The sequence below is a fragment of the Hippopotamus amphibius genome, chromosome 17 (assembly GCF_030028045.1).
Source record: "Hippopotamus amphibius kiboko isolate mHipAmp2 chromosome 17, mHipAmp2.hap2, whole genome shotgun sequence".
Taxonomy (NCBI): Eukaryota; Metazoa; Chordata; class Mammalia; order Artiodactyla; family Hippopotamidae; genus Hippopotamus; species Hippopotamus amphibius.
In genome coordinates this window covers 36,613,916-36,639,211 of record NC_080202.1, presented here as the reverse complement: position 1 = coordinate 36,639,211, position 25,296 = coordinate 36,613,916, and the positions used below count along the sequence as shown (strand labels likewise).

The window sequence follows — 25,296 nt, the reverse complement described above, 5'->3', positions numbered from 1 at the left end:
AAAATGATTGAATAAACAACCTAACCTTACACCTTAAACAACTAGAGAAAGAAGAACAAAGAAACCCCAAAGTGAGCAGAAGGAAAGAAATCCTAAAGATCAGAGCAGAAATAAATGAAAAAGAAAGGAAAGAAACCATAAGAAAAATAAATAAAACTAAAAGCTGGTTCTTTGAGAAGATTAACAAAATTGATAAACCATTAGCCAGACTCATCAAGAAAAAAAGGGAGAAGATGCAAATCAACAGAATTAGAAATGAAAAAGGAGAAGTCACAACGGACACCTCAGAAATACAAAACATCATGAGAGACTACTACAAGCAACTATATGCCAATCAATTGGATAACCTGGAAGAAATGGATGCATTCTTAGAAAAATACAATCTTCCAAGACTGAACCAGGAAGAAATAGAAACCATGAACAGACCAATCACAAGTACGGAAATTGAGGCAGTGATTAAAAATCTCCCAACACACAAAAGCCCAGGACCAGATGGGTTCACAGGCGAATTCTATCAAACATTTCGAGAAGAGTTAACACCTATCCTTCTCAAACTCTTCCAAAATATTGCAGAAGGCGGAGCACTCCCAAACTCATTCTACGAGGCTACCATCACCCTGATACCAAAACCAGGCAAAGATGTCACAAAGAAAGAAAACTACAGACCAATATCACTGATGAATATAGATGCAAAAATCCTCAACAAAATACTAGCTAACAGACTGCAACAGCGCATTAAAAAAATCATACACCATGATCAAGTGGGGTTTATCCCTGGGATGCAAGGATTCTTCAATATACGCAAATCAATCAATGTGATACATCATATCAACAAATTGAAGGATAAAAACCATATGATCATTTCAATAGATGCAGAAAAAGCTTTTGACAAAGTTCAACATCCATTTATGATAAAAGCTCTCCAGAAAATGGGCATAGAAGGAAATTACCTCAACACCATAAAAGCCATATATGCAAAACCAAAAGCCAACATTGTTCTCAATGGAGAAAAACTGGAAGAATTCCCCCTAAAAACAGGAACAAGACAAGGGTGTCCACTCTCACCACTATTATTCAACATAGTTTTGGAAGTTTTAGCCACAGCAATCAGAGAAGAAAAAGAAATCAAAGGAATCCAAATTGGAAAAGAAGAAGTAAAATTGTCACTCTTTGCAGATGACATGATATTATATATAGAAAACCCTAAAGACTCTACCAGAAAACTGCTAGCACTAATTGATGAGTTTAGTAAAGTAGCAGGATACAAAATTAATGCACAGAAATCTCTTGCATTCCTATACACTAACAATGGAAGAGCAGAAAGAGAAATTAAGGAAACTCTCCCATTCACCATTGCAACCAAAAGAATAAAATACCTAGGAATAAACCTGCCTAAGGAGGCAAAAGATCTGTATGCAGAAAACTTTAAGACATTGATGAAAGAAATCAAAGACGACACAAACAGATGGAGGGACATACCATGTTCCTGGATTGGAAGAATCAACATCGTGAAAATGTCTGTACTACCCAAAGCAATTTACAGATTCAATGCAATCCCGATCAAATTACCAATGGCATTTTTCACAGAACTAGAGCAAGAAATCTTACGATTTGTATGGAAACGCAAAAGACCCCGAATAGCCAAAGCAATCTTGAGAAGGAAAAATGGAGTTGGTGGAATCAGGCTTCCTGACTTCAAACTGTACTACAAGGCCATAGTGATCAAGACAGTATGGTACTGGCACAAAAATAGAAAGGAAGATCAATGGAATAGAATAGAGAACTCAGAAGTAAGCCCAAACACATATGGGCACCTTATCTTTGACAAAGGAGGCAAGAATATACAATGGAAAAAAGACAGCCTCTTCCATAAGTGGTGCTGGGAGAACTGGGCAGCAACATGCAAAAGAATGAAATTAGAACACTTCCTAACACCATACACAAAAATAAACTCCAAATGGATTAAAGACCTACATGTAAGGCCAGACACTATCAAACTCCTAGAGGAAAACATAGGCAGAACACTATATGACATCCATCAAAGTGCCATCCTTTTTGACCCACCTCCTAGAATCATGGAAATAAAATCAAGAATAAATGAATGGGACCTCATGAAACTTAAAAGCTTTTGCACAGCAAAAGAAACCATAAACAAGACTAAAAGGCAACCCTCAGAGTGGGAAAAAATAATTGCCTATGAAACAACGGACAAAGGATTAACCTCCAAAATATACAAGCAGCTCATGAAGCTTAATACCAAAAAAGCAAATAACCCAATCCACAAATGGGCAGAAGACCTAAATAGACATTTCTCCAAAGAAGACATACAGATGGCCAACAAACACATGAAAAGATGCTCCACATCACTAATCATCAGAGAAATGCAAGTCAAAGCCACAATGAGGTATCACCTCACACCAGTCAGAATGGCCATCATCACAAAGTCTGGAAACAACAAATGTTGGAGAGGGTGTGGAGAAAAAGGAACTCTCCTGCACTGTTGGTGGGACTGTAAGTTGGTACAGCCACTATGGAAAACAATTTGGAGGTTCCTTCAAAAACTACAAATAGAACTACCATATGATCCAGTAATCCCACTACTGGGCATATACCCAAAGAAAACCATAATCCCAAAAGAAACTTGTACCATAATGTTTATTGCAGCACTATTTACAATAGCCAGGACATGGAAGCAACCTAAATGCCCATCAACAAATGAATGGATACAGAAGATGTGGCATATATATACAATGGAATATTACTCAGCTATAAAAAGGGATGAGATGGAGCTACATGTAATGAGGTGGATAGAACTACAGTCTGTCATACAGAGTGAAGTAAGTCAGAAAGAGAAGGACAAATATTGTATGCTAACTCACATATACGGAATCTAAAAATGGTACTGTTGGACTCAGTGACCAGAACAAGGATGCAGATACAGAGAATGGACTGGAGAACTCGAGGTATGGGAGGGGGCGGGGGGTGAAGGGGAAACTGAGAAGAAGCGAGAGAGTAGCACAGACATATATATACTACCAACTGTAAAATAGTCAGTGGGAAGTTGTTGTATAACAAAGGGAGCCCAACTCAAGGATGGAAGATGCCTTTGAGGACTGGGGCAGGGAGGGTGGGGGGGACTCGAGGGGGGGGCGTCAAGGAAGGGAGGGAATATGGGGATATGTGTATAAAAACAGTTGATTGAACCTGGTGTACCCCCAAAAATAAAAATAAAAATAAAATAAAATAAAAAATAAATAAAACAAGGTGGCAGGATGAATTTAAAAAAAAAAAAAAAAAAAAGAAAAGCACTTGTTAACATTTAATGAATCTCCCGCCATGTGGCTTCAAGCTACCAGGACACAAGCCCCACCCACCCACACCCTTCATCTCCTCAGCTCTGCTGCTGAAGAATTTGGCTTCACCATGACAGGCTGCTTTGGGAGCTTTCCCTTCCCCAGAACTTTGTAGTAGCCCGGTCACACCACATCAGTGATAGGAGCTGCTCCTGTCTTGTTCTTGGCAGCATTAACCCGTGTCTGCTCACTCACCACAGTCCACAGTTTATCAGGGTTGACAGTTGGGCAGAAGCTCTGGTTCCTGTTTAAGTGGTAATGGCTAATATCAGCGTTATCAGAGTATCTTGGGTGACTGGGGAGAGAAGGCAACCATTTTCACTACCTCACTCCGGTTACAAAGCTATGCTTGTCATCTTCATGGTCCATCTCCCTTCATGTAAGTTGTTCACCCGTGCAGAAGAGTGGCATAGCAGGTATTCCACTTGTTGAATAAAACAAATCTTTAAAAAGCCAGCAAAGACTATCATGTGGAAAAGACTAGCCTTTATGTGGAACCAGAGTAAGTCACTGAGAAAGTCAGAGGCAGTGCTGAGACTAGAATTCAGGTTACTTGACAGCTTCTACACACTCCTGTAACAGAGGTCTCCTAAACTCCCTAATTTTCAGGATAAGTGAATCTAACAGTTGTGTAAGTCAATCTGATGCATGTCACTAACCTAGTGACTGACTATGCCATGAGGGCCACAGCCACTGAGGAAGGTCAGCAGTTACTCTTCGAGGACTCTAGGACACTAAGGCTGATACCCAAGTGTGACTCTAGCCTCGATTCTCCTTGTATTTTAATTTTTACTATTGCTATAATGTTCTTTGGTGTGCATTGATTTATTTAAAATTTTATTTATTTTCTTCATTTTTTTGGCTGCATTGGGTCGTACATCATGCGGGATCTTCATTGAGGCATGCGGGATCTTTTGCTGCGGTGCACGGGCTTTTCTCTAGTTGTGACACACAGGCTCTCTTGTTGAGGCATGCGAGCTTCGTAGTTGTAGCGCTCAGGCTTAGTTGCCCTGCAGCATGTGGGATCTTAGTTCCCCGACCGGGGATGGAATCTGTGTTCCCTGCATTAGAAGATGGAGTCTTTAACCACTGGACCACCACGGAAGTCCTGGTGTGCATTTATTTTTAAATTTTCTTCCTTGTGGCTGAAATGGAACTTCTTGAAAGCTCCTCACTAGTTTTGAGAGTTTTCAATCATTTTTTCTTCAAGTATTACTCTGCCCCATTCTCTCTTCTCCAGTACTCCAGTACTCACTGTATCCTTCTGTGTCCTTAACTCTTTTCAGTAATTTGAGATGTTTTGTTCCTCTGTCATTCATTTTTGGCAGTTACCTTCTTCTTTTATTTTTTTTATTGAAGTATAGTTGATTTACACTGTTTCAGGTGTACAGCAAAGTGATCCAGTTATACATGTATATATCTATTCTTTTCAGATTCTTTTCTAGTATAGGTTATTACAAGATACTGAATATACTTCCTTGTGCTATACAGTAGGTCCTTGTTGATTATCTGCTTTATATATAGCAGTGTGTATCTGCTAATCTCAAATTTCTAATTTATTCTGCCCCCCTCCGCCCGCTCCGGCAGTTATATTCCGACCTATTTTATAGTCTTGTCTAATTATCTGTTAAATTTATCCACTTAACTTTTCAATGCTGTTTTCTTTTGTATTTCTGCCTATTTCTTCTTGTATTCTCCAATTTTGTGTTTAAATTCTCAATGATTAATTTATAGTTCTTTAATATTAAGCCTGTTTAGTTTACAATATGTGTCTGATAACTCCAGTATCCGAATTTTTATTGTCTTATTTTCCTCATTTAAAAAATGCTACCTCCACATGTGCCAAACAATGTCTTTATAAAATAGTTTGTGAAAATAATCTGAGATCTAGGATAACTTCCACCAGAGATGATTTACGTTTGGTTCTGCTAGGCACTGGGTTCACTAGCAATGTGGAATTGCCTCAATCCAACTTCAAGAGATGATGGGAAGCCTTGTGGCCATGCCTGGGCGTTCCTATCTGATTCTGGTTCACTCCTCCTAGGTGTAGCCCATTGGAGTTCCAGTGCAAAGCAAAGCGGATTCACCAGGGACCCCCATCCCCATCTCCACTCATGGTAGATCTTGGCCTCTCATGTAATGTTTATTCCCTTAACCCCAAGGAGCTGAGATAAACATGCTCAGCCTGTTAGGAATCAGCAAACACATCCAGAGGAGAAAAGCCTCCATCCTTAGCCTCCCTTATCCCTTGAATCCTTTCCCAGGGATTCTTCACTGTCTTGGTAGCAATCTGATCCTTTCAGGCAGATTTGTTTTTGTTGTTCAGCTTTTCTAGTTGTCATCAATGAGAAAGTTGGTCTGAATTGCCCAGTCCGTTGTTATTGACGGCGAAAGTCCCTTTTGCCTTTAAGGCTCTTAGATTAGAAGAAGAGGCAGGAGCTTCGTCAGATTGTTTTTTTGACTTTCTACCAATCACAGTAAAGGATGAGGTATAGCCAATTCTAATTTAGTACAAGAAAATAAAGGTTATTTATATTCTTAGTATAGCGAAGCAATTCATAGGTATTATATAATTATGTAATAACTCATAGTCGTTATGTATATAATTTAACTAAGTTTCTGTTACTTGCAACCAAAAATTCCTGACTAAAATGTTTAAAAGCAGTGTGTATATATCACCTTTGCCCACAATCTCATCATACCTTTTTGGTTATTAACTTAATAGGCATAAAATGCTACTTCAATGTTATTTTCAGTTTCAATCTTTTTAACTTACAAGTGAGAACAAATATTTTCCTGTGTGTTCTTCTACTAAATGTCCTTATTCGAGTCAGTCATTTCTTCATATTCTGTGCCCGTTTATTAATTGGTGTCTTGGTGTTTTTCTCATAGGTGAACTAAGATTAAACCTTTGCTCTCATTTTTGTTAGGAACCATTTCAGTAGTCCAATATTATTACCATTTTGACTTCAGTGTTTTTTTCACTGTGCAGACATTTTTTAAAGCTCTGATGCATCTTTAAATATTTAAATCTTTCCGTTTGTGGATGTTTCCATGCTGTCAAAGTGTCATGGTTCACAAAGGGATTACTGCTTTATTTTTATTTATTTATTTACTTATTTGGCTGTATTGGGTCTTCATTGCTGCACATGGGCTTTCTCTAGTTGCAGAGAGCAGAGGCTACTCTTGGTTGCGGTGCGTGGGTTTCTCACTTTGGTGGCTTCTCCTGTTGCCGAGCACAGGCTCTAGGTGCTTGGGCTTCAGTAGTTGTGGCACACAGGCTTTGTTGCTCCATGGCATGTAGGCTCTTCCTGGCCCAGGGATTGAACCTCTGTCCCCTGCATCAGCAGGAGGATTCTTAACCACTACGCCACCAGGGAAGCCCGGGATTACTGCTTTAGCACACAGAATCATGAGATTACTTTTTTGGGCAAAAGGAAAATCTTGACTGATCGGTTTCCATTGTCTGCAGAGACAGCTTAACATCAGACCCTACCTGCGAGGGTACAAGAGCCCTTTGGAGCAATGAAGATCACCACCTTCTGACTCAGGATTCAGGCTGCCCCTCCAGTTTCTGCCTGGTCCCAAAGCTCTCTGTACTTGGAGAGCTGCTTGGCAGGGTTAATAGCTTCATTTGGCTTGAAGAGAGAAGTTACTAGCTGATGACAGGCTCATTTCCTTATTTCTCACTGACTTTATAAATTGGATTTGGAACCTTTTTTTTTTTTTTGGCCTTTTTTTTTTGGCACACGGCTTAGTTGCTCCGCGGCATGTGGGATCTTCCTGGAGCTGGGATCGAACCCGTGACCTCTGCATTGGCAGGCAGATTCTTAACCACTGCGCCACCTTGGAAGCCCTCGCCTTTTTTCAGTGTTTCTCAAATATGGTCCAATCAGAATAGCAGGTCCATACCATCATAATTTTAATATCCCCATTTAGACACATAAACTGTGTGATTTTAACAGTGTAGAACATTTGTAGTCATCACTTAACAGTTTGGCTGTTGAACATTTTATTAGGAACCTCCTACTGAACAATTCCTATTAATTAATGATTGCATCACAAAATGCTGTGCCTAGCTAAAACTAGCTTTGGTAAATCAGAACTCCAAGCTGAGGCGGGTCTGATCAAATGGTTGAACTTGACTAAGGGTAAGTAAAGGCTTTTTTTTGCAGGTGTGTCTATAAGTTGATTGGTTTAAATATATCTATCTTGTTCTGTATGCCATTCTAGAAAATTCAGGTGTTACAGAAATTTATAACAAAATAGTGAAAATTCCACATAAAATTCCACTGAAGTATTTCTGGACTTTGGTTTATTCCATTTACCTATTTGCTTATTCTTGAATCAGTATCATGCTTTTAATTAACTCTAGTTTTATAATAATTTTATTCTCTAGTAGTACAACTCTCCTTATGTATAATATTTTCCTTGCTTTTCTTGTGTGTTACTTCCAGTTAGTTGTTTTGACAAAAAAAAATATTGTTGTGGGTTCATTTATGTAGTTATTGTATTGAACTTATAGATTAATATAGGGTGAAGTTCCATTTTTACAATGTGGAATTATTCTAGTCAAGAACAAGAAGTTTATCTCCATTTATTTGTACTTCCCTAATATACTGGTAATTTTCTTAATTCTTAATTCTTCCTTTGTTCAGTGACAAAATTAATACTTGATCACTGCAAAAATAGAGATAGAGAGAGAGTACAGGAATATGTTGATATGAGAATGTATTGATTGAAAAATTCCTCACCGTAATCTAATTCTTAGCATTGACCATAACTAACAACTTGATGCATATCATTTCAGATATTTTTCTATGACCATACTCTTTTCTCTTTTTTTATGACTATACACTTTATTATTATTATTGCCTGTGTTGGGTCTTCGTGGCTGTGCATGGGCTTTCCCTAGTTGTGGAGAGTAGGGGCTACTCTTCGTTGAAGCACATGGGCTTCTCAGTGTGGTGGCTTCTCTTGTCTCGGAGCATGGGCTCTAGGCGTGTGGGCTTCAGTTGTAGCACGCGGGCTTAGTTGCGTAGCAGCATGTGGGATCTTAGTTCCCCGACCAGGGATGGAACCCGAGTTCCCTGCATTGAAAGGCAGATTCTCTATCGCTGGACCAGCGGGGAAGTCCCCTCATTGTTTCTAATAGTTTCCCATTTAATACAGTTTAGTTTTTCCAAATATGCAATTATTACATCTTGTAAATAATTATACTTTTAAATTACCCTTTTAGTTACATATATTCTTTAGTCCATAAGCTAATTTTACTGCATTTATTAATACTTTCATGATAACATTAAATAACAGCAGTGGGCATTCTTATCTTGTTCCTGGATATAATGGATTTTTCCAGTGTTTACCTTTAAACATAATGCTGGATGTGGAATAGGAATAGAGCATAGCATAACCCAGCCTTCTGTTCCCCCATTGGTGAGGTTCTAAAATAGAACAATGTGACTTCCTACCCAGCCGGGTCCCTGGCGCTCGCTCGCTCTCTTTGTGTGCAGAGTCTGAGTCAAACCACGTCACCACGTAGCTCATAGAATGGCAACCACATAAACAAAAATAAGTGATAAGTCTCAGACCAACTAGAACTGTCCATAAAAATAATACCAGGTCAGCCTCAAATAAGCTCAAATCAGCCTTAAACTCGCTTCTTTGGCCTCAGTTACAGCTCATATAATGTGATCTGTATGGACAATTTCTGCTGTAAAGTTACCTCATAAAGAAATACATCGAGAGGAAAAGATGGCGGCGAAGTAGAGAGACGTGGAGTGCATCCCTCCCCACAGATGCATTGGGAATGCACGGAAGGACGCAGTAATTCTCACAGAGAACCAGCTGAACACCAGCAGACGGCCTCGGACACCAGATGGGACTGCGGGGAGCCCGACATAGCCGGTAGGGAGGCATCTACGAGGGCTCAAAGAGGGTGAAGCGGCGGAGCTGTGGCAGACGGGAGGGAGTGAGAAACATTCGGAGGGTCCGCAGCGCAGCTCAGCTTTCCCGGACCAAGACATCGATCCGCGGCTGAACGGAGGGTCCAGGAGCGGGAGTGTGGGAGCAGGAGAGCTGGTTCAGTGTGGGAAACATTGTTGCCGGTAGGGTGACGGACCGAGAGGACAGGAGGGAGGAGGCCCGCGGAGAGGAGTGCCCGTTCCTGAGAGCTGCCCGGCCATGATGGCGGCTGGAGGCTGCAGGCTCACTGGCGGGGGGGAGGAGCCACACGCATAGCCTCTCTCTCTCTTTCCGCGCCTCTGCAACAGGCAGTGGAGAGACGCCCTGCGGGCCACCTAAGGCGCTCAGGGATAACAAGTACCCTCAGGCACTCGGGTGGGGCTAGATTAAAACCCCTTGCAACGCCAGCAGCAGGGAGGCTGCCGAGAGAAAAAAAAAGAAAAGAAAAAAACCCCCGAGAGAGGCCCAACTCTAAGACTTTCTGTTTACGCCTGAGCCACGGGCGCCCTCTGCAACAGGCACCTCCAAGCCTGACTGAGACATCAGTGCGGCACTGCTCACTCCCTCCCAGGAGAAGGAGCCACTGTTGTACGCTCTCCCTCCCCACACACCGACGCTTACAGACGAACAATAAAGGAACCTCTGCTGGTCACAGAATAACGCAAAAAAACCCAAGGACAAGCAACCCCAAAAGTTTGGACAACCATGAGGAAACAAAGAAACACCATGCAGGCAAAGGAGCAAGAAAAAAACCCACAAGACCAAATAAATGAGGAGGAAATAGGAAAAATGCCTGAAAAGGAATTTAGAGTAATGATAGTAAAAATGATACAAAATCTCGATAACAAAATAGAGAAAGTACAAGAAACAGTTCATAAGAACTCAGAAAAACAAACAGCAATGGATAACAAAATAACTGAAATTAAAAATACTCTAGATGCTATAACCAGCAGAATGACTGAGGCAGAAGAACGAATAAGTGAGTTGGAAGATAGAATGGGGGAAATAACTGCCACACAGCAGGAAAAAGAAAAAAGAATAAAAAGATTAGAAGACAGTCTCAGAGACCTCACTGATAACATTAAGCGTACCAACATTCGAATTATAGGCATCCCAGAAGAAGAAGAAAACAAGAAAGGGTCTGAGAAAATATTTGAAGAGGTTCTAGTGGAAAACTTCCCCAACATGGGAAAGGAAATAATTCACCAAGTCCAAGAAGCACAGAGAGTCCCATACAGAATAAACCCAAGGAGAAATACACCGAGACACATATTAATCAAACTAACGACAACTAAACACAAAGAAAAAATATTAAAAGCAGCAAGAGAAAAGCAACAAACAACATATAAGGGAAAACCCATCAGGATAACAGCTGACCTTTCCACAGAAACTCTGCAGGCCAGAAGGGAATGGCAGGATATCCTGAAAGTCCTGAAAGAGATAAACCTACAGCCAAGAATACTCTACCCAGCAAGAATCTCATTCAGATTTGAGGGAGAAATCAAAAGCTTTCCAGACAAGCAAAAGGTAAGAGAATTCAGCACCACCAAACCAGCCTTACAACAAGTGCTAAAGGAACTTCTCTAAGTAGGAAACACAAGAAAAGGAAAACACCTACAAATACAAACTCAAAACAATTAAGAAAATGGTAATTGGAACACACATGTCAATAATCACCTTAAATGTAAATGGATTAAATGCTCCAACCAAAAGACACAGACTGGCTGAATGGATACAAAAACAAGACCCTTCTATATGCTGCCTACAAGAAACCCACTTCAGACCAAGGGATACATATAGACTGAAAGTAAAGGGATGGAAAAAGATATTCCATGCAAATGGAAGTCAAAAGAAAGCTGGAGTAGCAATACTCATATCAGACAAATTAGACTTGAAAGTAAAGACGATTAAAAGAGACAAGGAAGGACACTACATAATGATCAAGGGATCCATCCAAGAAGAACATATCACAATGGTAAATATCTATGCACCCAATATAGGAGCACCTCAATACATAAGGCAAATGCTAACAGCTATAAAAGGGGACATCGACAGGAACACAATAATAGTGGGAGACTTGAACACCCCACTTACATCAATGGACAGATCATCCAAACAGAAAATAAATAAAGACACACAAGCTTTAAATGACACATTAGACCATCTCGACTTAATTGATATTTATAGGACATTCCATCCAAAAACGACAGAATACACGTTCTTCGCAAGTGCACACGGAACATTTTCCAGGATAGATCACATCTTGGGTCACAAATCAAACCTCAGCAAATTCAAGAAAATTGAAATCATATCAAGCATCTTCTCAGACCACAATGCCGTGAGACTAGATATCAATTACAGGAAAAAAACTGCAAAAAAGACAAACACATGGAGGCTAAACAATTCACTCTTAAACAACCAAGGAATCACTAAAGAAATCAAAGAGGAAATCAAAAAATATCTAGAAACAAATGACAACGAAAACACAACAACCCAAAACCTATGGGATGCAGCAAAAGCAGTTCTAAGGGGGAAGTTTATAGCAATACAGTCCTACCTTAAGAAACAAGAAAATGATTGAATAAACAACCTAACCTTACACCTTAAACAACTAGAGAAAGAAGAACAAAGAAACCCCAAAGTGAGCAGAAGGAAAGAAATCCTAAAGATCAGAGCAGAAATAAATGAAAAAGAAAGGAAAGAAACCATAAGAAAAATAAATAAAACTAAAAGCTGGTTCTTTGAGAAGATTAACAAAATTGATAAACCATTAGCCAGACTCATCAAGAAAAAAAGGGAGAAGATGCAAATCAACAGAATTAGAAATGAAAAAGGAGAAGTCACAACGGACACCTCAGAAATACAAAACATCATGAGAGACTACTACAAGCAACTATATGCCAATCAATTGGATAACCTGGAAGAAATGGATGCATTCTTAGAAAAATACAATCTTCCAAGACTGAACCAGGAAGAAATAGAAACCATGAACAGACCAATCACAAGTACGGAAATTGAGGCAGTGATTAAAAATCTCCCAACACACAAAAGCCCAGGACCAGATGGGTTCACAGGCGAATTCTATCAAACATTTCGAGAAGAGTTAACACCTATCCTTCTCAAACTCTTCCAAAATATTGCAGAAGGCGGAGCACTCCCAAACTCATTCTACGAGGCTACCATCACCCTGATACCAAAACCAGGCAAAGATGTCACAAAGAAAGAAAACTACAGACCAATATCACTGATGAATATAGATGCAAAAATCCTCAACAAAATACTAGCTAACAGACTGCAACAGCGCATTAAAAAAATCATACACCATGATCAAGTGGGGTTTATCCCTGGGATGCAAGGATTCTTCAATATACGCAAATCAATCAATGTGATACATCATATCAACAAATTGAAGGATAAAAACCATATGATCATTTCAATAGATGCAGAAAAAGCTTTTGACAAAGTTCAACATCCATTTATGATAAAAGCTCTCCAGAAAATGGGCATAGAAGGAAATTACCTCAACACCATAAAAGCCATATATGCAAAACCAAAAGCCAACATTGTTCTCAATGGAGAAAAACTGGAAGAATTCCCCCTAAAAACAGGAACAAGACAAGGGTGTCCACTCTCACCACTATTATTCAACATAGTTTTGGAAGTTTTAGCCACAGCAATCAGAGAAGAAAAAGAAATCAAAGGAATCCAAATTGGAAAAGAAGAAGTAAAATTGTCACTCTTTGCAGATGACATGATATTATATATAGAAAACCCTAAAGACTCTACCAGAAAACTGCTAGCACTAATTGATGAGTTTAGTAAAGTAGCAGGATACAAAATTAATGCACAGAAATCTCTTGCATTCCTATACACTAACAATGGAAGAGCAGAAAGAGAAATTAAGGAAACTCTCCCATTCACCATTGCAACCAAAAGAATAAAATACCTAGGAATAAACCTGCCTAAGGAGGCAAAAGATCTGTATGCAGAAAACTTTAAGACATTGATGAAAGAAATCAAAGACGACACAAACAGATGGAGGGACATACCATGTTCCTGGATTGGAAGAATCAACATCGTGAAAATGTCTGTACTACCCAAAGCAATTTACAGATTCAATGCAATCCCGATCAAATTACCAATGGCATTTTTCACAGAACTAGAGCAAGAAATCTTACGATTTGTATGGAAACGCAAAAGACCCCGAATAGCCAAAGCAATCTTGAGAAGGAAAAATGGAGTTGGTGGAATCAGGCTTCCTGACTTCAAACTGTACTACAAGGCCATAGTGATCAAGACAGTATGGTACTGGCACAAAAATAGAAAGGAAGATCAATGGAATAGAATAGAGAACTCAGAAGTAAGCCCAAACACATATGGGCACCTTATCTTTGACAAAGGAGGCAAGAATATACAATGGAAAAAAGACAGCCTCTTCCATAAGTGGTGCTGGGAGAACTGGGCAGCAACATGCAAAAGAATGAAATTAGAACACTTCCTAACACCATACACAAAAATAAACTCCAAATGGATTAAAGACCTACATGTAAGGCCAGACACTATCAAACTCCTAGAGGAAAACATAGGCAGAACACTATATGACATCCATCAAAGTGCCATCCTTTTTGACCCACCTCCTAGAATCATGGAAATAAAATCAAGAATAAATGAATGGGACCTCATGAAACTTAAAAGCTTTTGCACAGCAAAAGAAACCATAAACAAGACTAAAAGGCAACCCTCAGAGTGGGAAAAAATAATTGCCTATGAAACAACGGACAAAGGATTAACCTCCAAAATATACAAGCAGCTCATGAAGCTTAATACCAAAAAAGCAAATAACCCAATCCACAAATGGGCAGAAGACCTAAATAGACATTTCTCCAAAGAAGACATACAGATGGCCAACAAACACATGAAAAGATGCTCCACATCACTAATCATCAGAGAAATGCAAGTCAAAGCCACAATGAGGTATCACCTCACACCAGTCAGAATGGCCATCATCACAAAGTCTGGAAACAACAAATGTTGGAGAGGGTGTGGAGAAAAAGGAACTCTCCTGCACTGTTGGTGGGACTGTAAGTTGGTACAGCCACTATGGAAAACAATTTGGAGGTTCCTTCAAAAACTACAAATAGAACTACCATATGATCCAGTAATCCCACTACTGGGCATATACCCAAAGAAAACCATAATCCCAAAAGAAACTTGTACCATAATGTTTATTGCAGCACTATTTACAATAGCCAGGACATGGAAGCAACCTAAATGCCCATCAACAAATGAATGGATACAGAAGATGTGGCATATATATACAATGGAATATTACTCAGCTATAAAAAGGGATGAGATGGAGCTACATGTAATGAGGTGGATAGAACTACAGTCTGTCATACAGAGTGAAGTAAGTCAGAAAGAGAAGGACAAATATTGTATGCTAACTCACATATACGGAATCTAAAAATGGTACTGTTGGACTCAGTGACCAGAACAAGGATGCAGATACAGAGAATGGACTGGAGAACTCGAGGTATGGGAGGGGGCGGGGGGTGAAGGGGAAACTGAGACGAAGCGAGAGAGTAGCACAGACATATATATACTACCAACTGTAAAATAGCCAGTGGGAAGTTGTTGTATAACAAAGGGAGTCCAACTCGAGGATGGAAGATGCCTTTGAGGACTGGGGCAGGGAGGGTGGGGGGGGGCTTGGGGGGGGCATCAAGGAAGGGAGGGAAGATGGGGATATGTGTATAAAAACGGATGATTGAACCTGGTGTACCCCCCCAAAAAATAAATAAATAAATAAATAAATGCTGGATGTGGCTTAAAAGGTAAATCTTTTGCCTTGAAGAAAGTATCCACCTATTCTTATTTTACCTGAGGAATTTTTACTTAATTGTTTATAAATCCCAATGTTTTATTTTTAAATTTGTCAAACTAAAGAAAGCTTGAAAGAATGTCGCTGAATACTCATACACCCTCTGCCTAGATCCACCTAGCTTAATATTTTACCACATTTGCTTTATCTCTCACCCCCTCTTTCAAATGGCTGAATCATTGAAAGGAATTTCCAGACATCTTAACACGTCACCCCTAACTACTTGAGCATACTTCTAAGAATAACGGCATTCTCCTATAGAATCACAATATAATGATCTCACCTAAAAAACATTTAACAATTTCCTAACATAATCTAACATTCAGCCTGTGTTCAAATATTCACAGTTGTCCCTTAAATGTCTTTTCAGATTTATTTTATTGAACTACAGTTGATTTACAATGACGTGTCAATTTCTACTGTATAGAAAAATGATTCAGTTATACATATATATATTTTTTCATATTCTTTTCCATTATGGTTTATGACAGGATATTTTTTATAAATTTATTTATTTATTTATTGGCTTCGTTGGGTCTTCATTGCTGTGTGAGGGCTTTCTTTAGGTGCGGAGAGTGGGGACTACTCTTTTGTTGCAGTGAGCAGGCTTCTCATTGCAGTGGCTTCTTTTGCTGTGGAGCACGGGCTCTAGGGGCATGGGTTTCAGTAGTTGTGGCACGTGGGCTCAATAGTTGTGCCTTGAGGGCTCTAGAGTTCAGGCTCAGTAGTTGTGGCGCATGGGCTCAGTAGCTCTGAGGCATATGGGATCTTCCCGGATCAGGGCTCGAACTGGTGTCCCCTACATTGTCAGGCGGATTCCTAAACACTGAGCCACCAGGGAAGCCCCTATCACAGAATATTGAATATAGTTCCCTGTGCTATACAGTAGGACCTTGTTGTTTATCAATTCTAGATATAATAGTTTGCATCTGCTAATCCCAAATTCCCAATCCTTCCCTCCTCCACCCTCCACCCCCTTGGCAACCACAAGTCTGTTCTCTCTGTCTGTGAGTCTTTTTTCCTTTTGGCTTCTCTGCTTGGCTTGTGGGATCTCAGTTCCACGACCAGGCATTGAACCTGGGCCATGGCAGTGAAAGCCGGGAATCGTAACCATTAGGCCACCAGGGAACTCCCCTTGAGTCTAGTTTTGTTTCATAGATAAGTTCATTTGTGTCATATTTCAGATTCTACATATAAGTGATTATCACATGATAATTTTCTCTGTCTGACTTACTTCACTTAGTGTGATAATCTCTTGGTCCACTTACATTGCTGCATTATTTCATTCTTTTTTATTGCTGAGTAATATTGCATTGTGTGTGAGTGTGTGTACACCACATCTTCTCTATCCTTTCATCTATAGATAAACATTTAGGTTGCGTCCATGTTTTGGCTATTGTAAATAGTGCTGCAATGAACATTGGGTTGCATATATCTTTTCGAATAATAGTTTTCTCTGGATATATGCCCAGGAGTGGGATTGCAAGATCATATGGCAACTCTGTTTTTAGTTTGAGGAATCGCCATACTGTTTTCTGTAGTGGCTGAACCAGTTTACATTTCCATCAACAGTGTAGGAGGTTCTGTTTTCTTCGCACCCTCTGCAGCGTTTGTTATTTGTAGACTTTTTAATGATGGCCATTCTGACCAATGTGAGGTGGTACCTCATTGTAGTTTTAATTTACATTTCTCTAATAATTAGTGCTAAATGTCTTTCATAACTGTTTCTTGGAACAATGATAATCAAAGTTCACACATTGCACTTTGTTGTTTGATCTCTTTAGTCTCCTTAAACTATCAAAAGCAGTCCCATTCTCCCACTTCTTTTTCTTTTCATAGCATTGTCTTTTTGAAGAGTCCAGGCCAGTTGTCTTACAGAATGTCCCACATCCTGATATGCCTGACTGGTTTTGATGGTGTTATTCAGTTTGCTTCTTTATCCCCTGTTATTTCTTGTAAACTGGCAGTGAGGTCTCTGAGTCTTGATTACATTTTGGTTCAACATTTTTGGTATTAATACTCCATAAGTGATTTGCATGCTTCATATCACATCATATCAGGGGGACCTTTGTCAGGTTGTCTCACTGTTAGTGATAACCAAGTTTGATTACGCGGTTAAGGTAGTCACCACTTGATCATTCCAGTGTAAAGGTGCATTTTTTTCTCTTTGTAAATAGTAAGCGATTTGGCACCATTCAATATCCTGCTCCCCAACAACCTTCTACCAAATGGTTCTAACATGCATTGATGATCCTGGCCAGAATCATTTATTACAGTGGCGGTAGCAAAGTAGTGATTTCTTTAATTCTATCATTTCTCCTACATACATTAGTTTTCATTTTTTATAAAGAGGGGTTTTTTTTCTTCAATGGGTAAAAGATTAAAATTTCAATTACAGAAAAATTGATAAAAAATGTTTGCATGCAAAAATATAAACAAAGAAAAAAGAGAAAACTTCTGGAGACCCATTGTACAACAATGTGAACAATATACTTAATGTTACTGAACTGTACCCTTAGAAATGGTTATGGTGGTAAATTTTATATGTTTTTTCTCCCATGATTAAACATTTTTTAAAAAAGAAAAAAAGACAAGTGACAAATTAGGAAAGACAGTCTTAGCTATTTATACCACAGATACGAATATCTCTGCATACATCAAGAGCTTCTAAAATTAGGGAAGGAAAACACTGACAACCCTGTAGAAGAATGGGGTAGAGCAGGGCTTCTCCAGTTGTGGGCCGCAGACTCCTGAGGGTCTCAGTGACCCCCTCAGGGAGTCTGCAAGGTCGAAACTATTTCATGATAATAGTAAGATGCTATTTGCCTTTTTCACTGTGCTGACATTTACACTGATGATGCAAAGGCAATGATGGGTGAAACTGCTGGTACCGTAGCTTGAACTGGTGGGAGCTGTACACTTCCCCACCACACTCAGGGGAAAAAGCCAGTTTACTTCAGAATATCCTTGATGAAATTGTAAAATCAATTGATTTTAAAATATATATATCAATTTTAAATATATCGTTTGATGAGAGATACATGTAAAACATTCCTGCCACAGACGGAAATGCAGTGGTTATTGTCTCAAGAAAAAGTGCTTATGCGATTTGAGTAGCTGCTTTTTTTTTTTTTTTTTTGATGTTTTGGCATCTTTTTTTTAAAATTTTATTTCTTTATTTATTATTTTTGGAGGGGTACACCAAGTTCAATGAGTAGCTGCTTTTTAACGGAAATCTTTTTTTTAAAAAATAAGCTTGTGTTGTTGTTTTTAATTAATTAATTAATTAATTTTATTTTTTATTTATTGGCTGTATTGGGTCTTCACTGCTGCGCCCAGGCTTTCTATAGTTGCGGAGAGCCGGGCTGCTCTTCATTGCAGTGCAGGGGCTTCTCTTGTTGCGGAGCATGGGTTCTAGGCACTCGGGCTTCAGTAGTTGTGGCGTATGGGCTCAATAGTTTTGGCTCATGGGCTCTAGAGCTCAGGCTCAGTAGTTGTGGCACACAGGCTTAGTTGCTCCGGGGCATGTGGGATCTTCCCAGCCCAGGGCTCAAACCCATGTCCCCTGCATTGGCAGGCAGATTCTTAACCGCTGTGCCACCAGGGAAGCCCTAATGGAAATCTCTTTTGCTTGAAAGAATGATTAAGGATAAATAAGAATAAGCTGGTTACTCAGACTTCTGTATTTGGTAGATGTCTTCTCAAAAAATGGACCAAGTGATCTTGTCCATTTGAAGAAAACAACTGGCAGTATTTGTTGCTGATCATAAACTTCAAGCTTTCCAAAAAGTTAGAACTTTGTAAAACTTATTTCTACTGCAATGAGTTTAACAGTCTTAATATTTAGAGACTTTTCTGATGAGATTGGTGTTAATATTAATGAATGTGAATTCTCAATATTGCATTAAAAATATATCAGCATTTGGAGGATCAGCGAGACTCAGTGAACCCATATTTTCCATATGACTAATGAGTGGTATTATAAAATCATGCGTAGGTAAAAGATCCATTCAAAGTCCAAGTAGTACCAGTGGATTTTAATGTAACAGTGTACAAAAAATTAATTGATATGGTTTCAGATTCCATACTGCGGCTAACCTTTTAAGAAACTACCATTTCTTGGGACTTCCCTGGTGGTGCAGTGGTTAAGAATCCACCTGTCAGGGACTTCCCTGGTGGCGCAGTGGTTGAGAGTCTGCCTGCCAATGCAGGGGACACGGATTCAAGCCCTGGTCTGGGAGGATCCCACATGCTGTGGAGCAACTAAGCGCATGTGCCACAACTACTGAGCCTGCATGCCGCAACTACTGAAGCCCGAGCGCCCAGAACCCCTGCTCCACAACCAGAGAAGCTGCCACAGTGAAGAGCCCGTGCACCGCAACAGATTGGCCCCCACTTGCTGCAACTAGAGAAAGCCTGTACACAGCAACGAAGACCCAGTGTAGCCATAAATAAATAAATAAACCATTATAAAAAAAAAGAAAAGAAACTACCACTTCTTGATTTTTGGTGTGGTATCAAAGATGAACATCCACAATTATTTGAAAAAAACAGTTAAAGTGTTTCTCCCTTTTCCAGTTACATATCTGTGTGGGGCTGTATTTTCTTCATACACTTCAACCAGACAACATGTCATAACAGATTGAATGCAGAAACAATATAAGGATTCATTTTATCTATTAAGCTAAACATTAAAGAGCTAGGCAAAAATGTAAAACGATGCCACTTTTCTGACTACTTTTTGTTTGGAAAAATGTAGTTACTTTTCTTAAAAATATGTTATTTGTGTTAACATGTAATGGGTTTATTATTTTACTTCTAAATTAATACTTTTAAAAAACTCAAATTTAATTTCCAAAATGGTAAACATTGACAGATATAACCCACAAAAACAAAAGCTCTTTGGGGGTCCCCAATAATTTTTAAGATTATAAAGCGGTCCTGAGACCAAAAATACTCAGAACCAGTGATTTGGGCAATCATCAAATGCTGCTAGTATCCCCCAAAAGAGGGATGATGAGCTATTCTGTGCCTTGCCTCCCTGATGCAGGGGCACTCACCATCACCTATGAAGTAGTTTTCTCAGAAATCAAACCTGAATCTAACTGAGCCTCTTGATCTAACTACAAATTTATAGACCATACAGAGGACAAAGGAACGTGACCCAGGGGGCTGAAATCAGCACAGCCCAGAAGTGGAAATTCCAAATCACGTAAGATAAACAACATGGTTTTCAACAAATAAGTTGCAGAGAAAAATAAAGGGAGATATAGGGGAATCTGTATATTAAATGGAACTGATGAGACATATCAACCAATGTATGGACCTTATTTGGATTCTGCTTTGTTCCTTAAAAAAAAAAAGACAAAAGGGAAATTTAAACTCTGTGGACATTTGATGATATTAAAGAATAATTGTTAGATTTTTAGCTGATAATGGTATATTGTGTATAGGTGTAAGAACCCTTATCTGAATCCCTCAAGCCTTAAGCAAAGAGGCAGAGCTTCTATGAGTATTGCAGAATAAGAAATTTATCATAGATATTAACACAACTGTAGGACAAGCTGAGGAAAAAAAAGTCCTCCCCCCCACCAAAAAGAAAGATCACCAACCGCCTTGTCACAGGTGAATGAGCTGGAACTTGCAAGAATTCAGAAGCATCTATTTTCTGGCGTACAGCCACAAAGAGGGTTGCTGGAGAAGGATATGAAAGATTGTTTCTCATGGTTACCGCTACTGTGAGTTCTCAGAGAAGGTTCTGATAGTGAACCTGGGGTAGTTGGTCAGCAGGGCCAGTAGTTGAAAGGAGTGCCGGACACAGAGTCGAGGGAAAGAGGACCAAGTGGATGGAACTTGCCAGTACCTGCACTGCCTCTAAATCTCATGTAGATTTCTGTGTGGCCATCCTTAACCTGGCATTACACAGGGACTGGAATTCAAGGAAACATGGTTCCAGCTTGATTCATTTGAGTACAAAACTACTATATTACCTTTCAGAGATAGAATATTTACTGATGAAATGATACGATGTCAAGATTTTCTTCAAAGTGATTTGAGTAGTGAGGGAAATAGGTGAAGAAACAGATAAATCTGTTTTGTACAGGAATAGAAGGTGGGTAATGGGTACAATAAAATTTATTTTGTTTTCTTTATTTTTTGTATGTGCTTGGATTTTTTTCTATAATTAAAAAGTTGTTGTTTTTTTATAAGTACCCTACTTACTCCTCGCATGTTTTCTCTTGGAGTATCACTTGCTTCATGGGTTATAAAGTAGGCAGATATCTTAGAAATTGTCTCCTCAGTGCTTAGATTTAGCAGTTATTCCATTTTAGGTTTTTTTCTAATTTGTCACTTTCTATTTGCAGTGTTATTAAGTCCTTGTTTCTCCTTTTCTTAGATTCATTTTGTTATGTGTTTTCAACCTTTTTATTTGATTGTTTAATTTATTAATTTTATGTCTCGTGATCAGAAATTTGTATTTAAAGCTTCAGATTTCCTGCTCAGTATAGTTTTAGTTTGTTCCATAGTTTTGTATGTAGTATCTTCATTACCTTTATATTTTTGTTCTGATGTTGTCCTTGATTCAAAGAGTTGCTTTGGAAAGCTTTAAAACAAATGTTCCACACTGTTGGAAGGTGGGGCTTAGCGTTATTATAGGTTACATTTTGATTGCACTTAAAGAGTGTAGAGTGTATAATCTGAATGATTTCTACTTTATTATGGGTTTTCTTTATGTTCAAATATGTGGCCAATTTTTATAAATGTTCTAAAAGCTCTTTAACCGAATATGAGTTCTATAATTTAGTTTCTCTATTGCTTTATATGTTTTTGAGACTTGATCTGTTAAGGCCTGAGATGTTAGAGTGTTAGCTATGAGAATGTTACGTTGTATTTGTAATCCTTCTTCCATATCCTCCCATTCTGTGCTTTGTGTGCTTTAATGCTATTGTTTACTGGATAAAGTTCACGACCACTACATCTGTTTTGTGGATCACACATGTGATCATGATAAGTGATCCTTTTGGTCCTATTTAATAATTTTTTTGCCTCGAATTCAGCTATGTCAACATTAATATTGCAAACCTTACTCTTTTTTTCCCTTGGGCTGTTTTTGCCCATTCTTTTATTTGTGATTTTTCTGAGCCTCTCTGTTGCAACTTGATTCTTTATTCTTCTATTTATCAGAAATCAATCTTAGTAAGTAGTATAAGATGCAGGCTTAGCTGACATTTTTCCTTCAGTTACTATTCCTGTCTATATTACACAATTAAGTCTTTTTTCTTATGTAATCAAGAAAAAAAGATTTTAATGGTGTTTGCTCTTTTGTGTCCCAACAGCTCTAGATGTCTGTGGATCCTCAAGATGTCGGTCTTACTCTTGGCCCTGGGCACTGTGTTATTTATGTTCAGAAGTATATACGTTTATACAGAGTCCAGGAGCGACACACCACAGCTCCCTCACCCTGCTCTGGCTGCCGGGATGCTGAAGCTTCCACCTGAGAAACGTGTCAGGAGCCTCTTTACCTACGATGGAATCTGGTGAGACAGCAAGTTATTGCACTTTGGTCTGACCTCTCCTTAGCTCCTCCTGTGGCTCATGGTGTCCTGTTGTGCCCCCTTTACAGCCAGTTCCTTACCTTCCTCCTGCACCTGTGCTGATTGCAGGCAGAATTCCAAACCGCAGGACCAGGAAAGGGCTTGGTGTGCAGGGCACGGACTCTGTTCCCTATAGCACGCAGCAAAGTCCCTTACGATTTTGGAGGGCCTGTTTAACCCAAACTACAGGAAAGATGCCTTTCTGTCCCTCTGGCCGCCTCTTCTGGTGGGTGGGGCTGAGATGCTACTGACATTCCTGCAACTCTCAAGTTTAAAGAAGTTTGGGGCATTCCCTGGCGGTCCAGTGGCTAGGACTCCACACTTTCACTGCCAGGCCCAGGTTTGATCCCTGGTGGGGGAACTAAAATCCCACGAGCTGTGTAGCGCAGCACTGAGAAGTTTGGTTTGGTGCAGAAGGTGATTCAAGAGAGAGGGCCTTTCTTTTTTAATTATAAAATTTATTATTATTATTTTTTGAATTTTATTGGAGTATAGTTGATTTACAACATCATGTTAGTTTCAGGTGTCAGCAAAGTGATTCAGTTTTATGTATACATACATTCATTCTTTCCAGATTCTTTACCCATATAGGTTATTACAGAATATTGAGTAGACGTCCCTGTGCTATACAAATAGGTCCTTGTTGGTTATCTGTTTTATATATAGCAGTGTGTGTATGTTAATCTCAAGCTCCTAATTTATCCCTGCCCCCCGGTTTCCCCTTTGGTAACTGTAAGTTGGTTTTGAGAGGGGACCTTCCTGCCCTTTCCCCTTCCTTCCCCTCCCTGTGTCTTTGGGAGCTGCCACGGCTGGGATTCTAGGGTCTCAACCTAACCCGGACGGTGGCTGTGGGAAAGGAGAGTCTGGGGGGAACGACGCACTAGGTTGGGCTTCAGGGCCCCCCTTGCCCACCAGCCCACCCACCCAATCCATGATCTTAGTCCTCATCTTGTTTTAGGCTCTTTCCGAAAAACCAGTGCAAATGTGACGACTCGGAGCTTCAGAGAAGCTATAACTTTGAGGATGCCTATGACCCGAGTGACCTCCCTGCGGTGAAAATGAGGAGGCAGGCTGAATTTGAGCACTTTCAGAGGAGGTAATGCAGACTGCGAGGGCGCTTGGGCCCTGAGATGGAGCAGGAGCTCTCCCTACTCTCTCCTGAGGGTGTGGATCCAGGGAGAGAAGGAAGGCACTCCCGCTCCTGCAGGGTCCCTGGAAGGAACTGTTAGGAATAAACCAAGTAAGGAGAACAGAGGAAATAGTCCTTCAGTAAAGATTTATAAAACTTGGGAGTTCCCTGGCGGTCTAGTGGTTAGTACTCGGCACTTTCACTGTCAGGGACTTGGTTGGGTTCAATCCCTGGTTGGGGAACGAAGAGCCCACAAGCCACCACGCTGTGCGCCCCCCAAAAACACAAAAAACAAAACCACACGCACGACATGCCTCAAGCATTTCATAATAAAGAAAGAGTAAAGGAATGAAGAGACTTTTTGAAACATCAGTGCAGTGTTGGTGGTACAAGCTCCACGCACCTGGGCCATCAGAGCACATACCTTTAGAGTCTCACCACGTGGCACTGTCTTAATCACTTATGTTAAGAATGTACTGTTCCTCTGCTACATGCAAAACCCAGAGTTAAAGCTTCAGGGTGTATCGGCCAGGATTGTCAGTTGAAAAAAGCAGAAATGGATTCTGGCTGGCTCATGTCAAGAGGGAATTTGTAGGAAGGATGTTGGCACGTCCCCAAATCCATCGGTGATAAGATGACCAGGCTGGGAAATCAAGAATCAGAGGAGCACGGAATGGCTGAACAGGTCTTTTCCACCCCCACCCCCCAGCAATCAGTTATGAGTTTTACTGGAAAGCGTGCTGTAATAAATAATAACATTGTGATTAAGGACTTGAACGCTGGAACAGGCTGGATGGCAAGTTACTTAGCCTCATGGTACTTCAGTATCTTCATAGGAAAAACTGTAACAGAGATACCTCCTTCATAGGTCTATTGTAAGGAGCATTGTGTTAACATACAAAGAGTAGTAACTCATAAAGGGCCTGGCTTGTAGAAGCACATGAGAATATTACTTACTGTTACTGTTGTGGTTCACTCTCAACATTATCATTCTTATAGTTCTTCACAGGCAATGCATAATACGTTCAGAGGGATGTCCTTGATGGTCGAGTTGGTTAAGACCTTGAGCTTCTACTGCAGGGGGCATGGGTTCGATCCTTGGTTGGGGAACTAAGATCCCACATGCTGTGCAGTGCAGCCAAAAAGAAAAAAAAGAAAAAGAAATACATAAATCACCTAAATAGTAGATCATTACAAGTGCTGTGTGGAGAGGTAAATTAAAGTATTTTGGTCGATGGCATAAAATTTAATGGGACGATGAAAGAAGGTGACCTTGAACTCTGATGTGTACATCACCGGGAGTCTGCCACAACCCCCCATAAAAGAGCATCCCAGAGGGAACCATTAACACAGGGCCCAAAGCCAGGGTGGGCC

At 39.9% G+C, this 25,296-nt stretch overlaps 1 protein-coding gene and 1 non-coding gene across 2 annotated transcripts in view; one reads left to right on the top strand and one right to left on the bottom strand.

The window, feature by feature from the left end:
• The window catches only part of B4GALNT2 (beta-1,4-N-acetyl-galactosaminyltransferase 2), a 66,268-nt gene that overhangs the window by 15,532 nt on the left and 25,440 nt on the right, over positions 1-25,296 (top strand). The window contains exons 2-3 of the mRNA XM_057714103.1: positions 22,536-22,736; positions 23,752-23,889. Of these exons, the coding sequence (XP_057570086.1) occupies positions 22,536-22,736; positions 23,752-23,889 (339 nt within the window). The remainder of the gene's footprint in view (positions 1-22,535; positions 22,737-23,751; positions 23,890-25,296) is intronic.
• Positions 4,000-4,123, bottom strand: LOC130841102 (small nucleolar RNA SNORA3/SNORA45 family). Its single transcript, XR_009050144.1, has one exon. It is a non-coding gene; the product is annotated as a small nucleolar RNA SNORA3/SNORA45 family (small nucleolar RNA).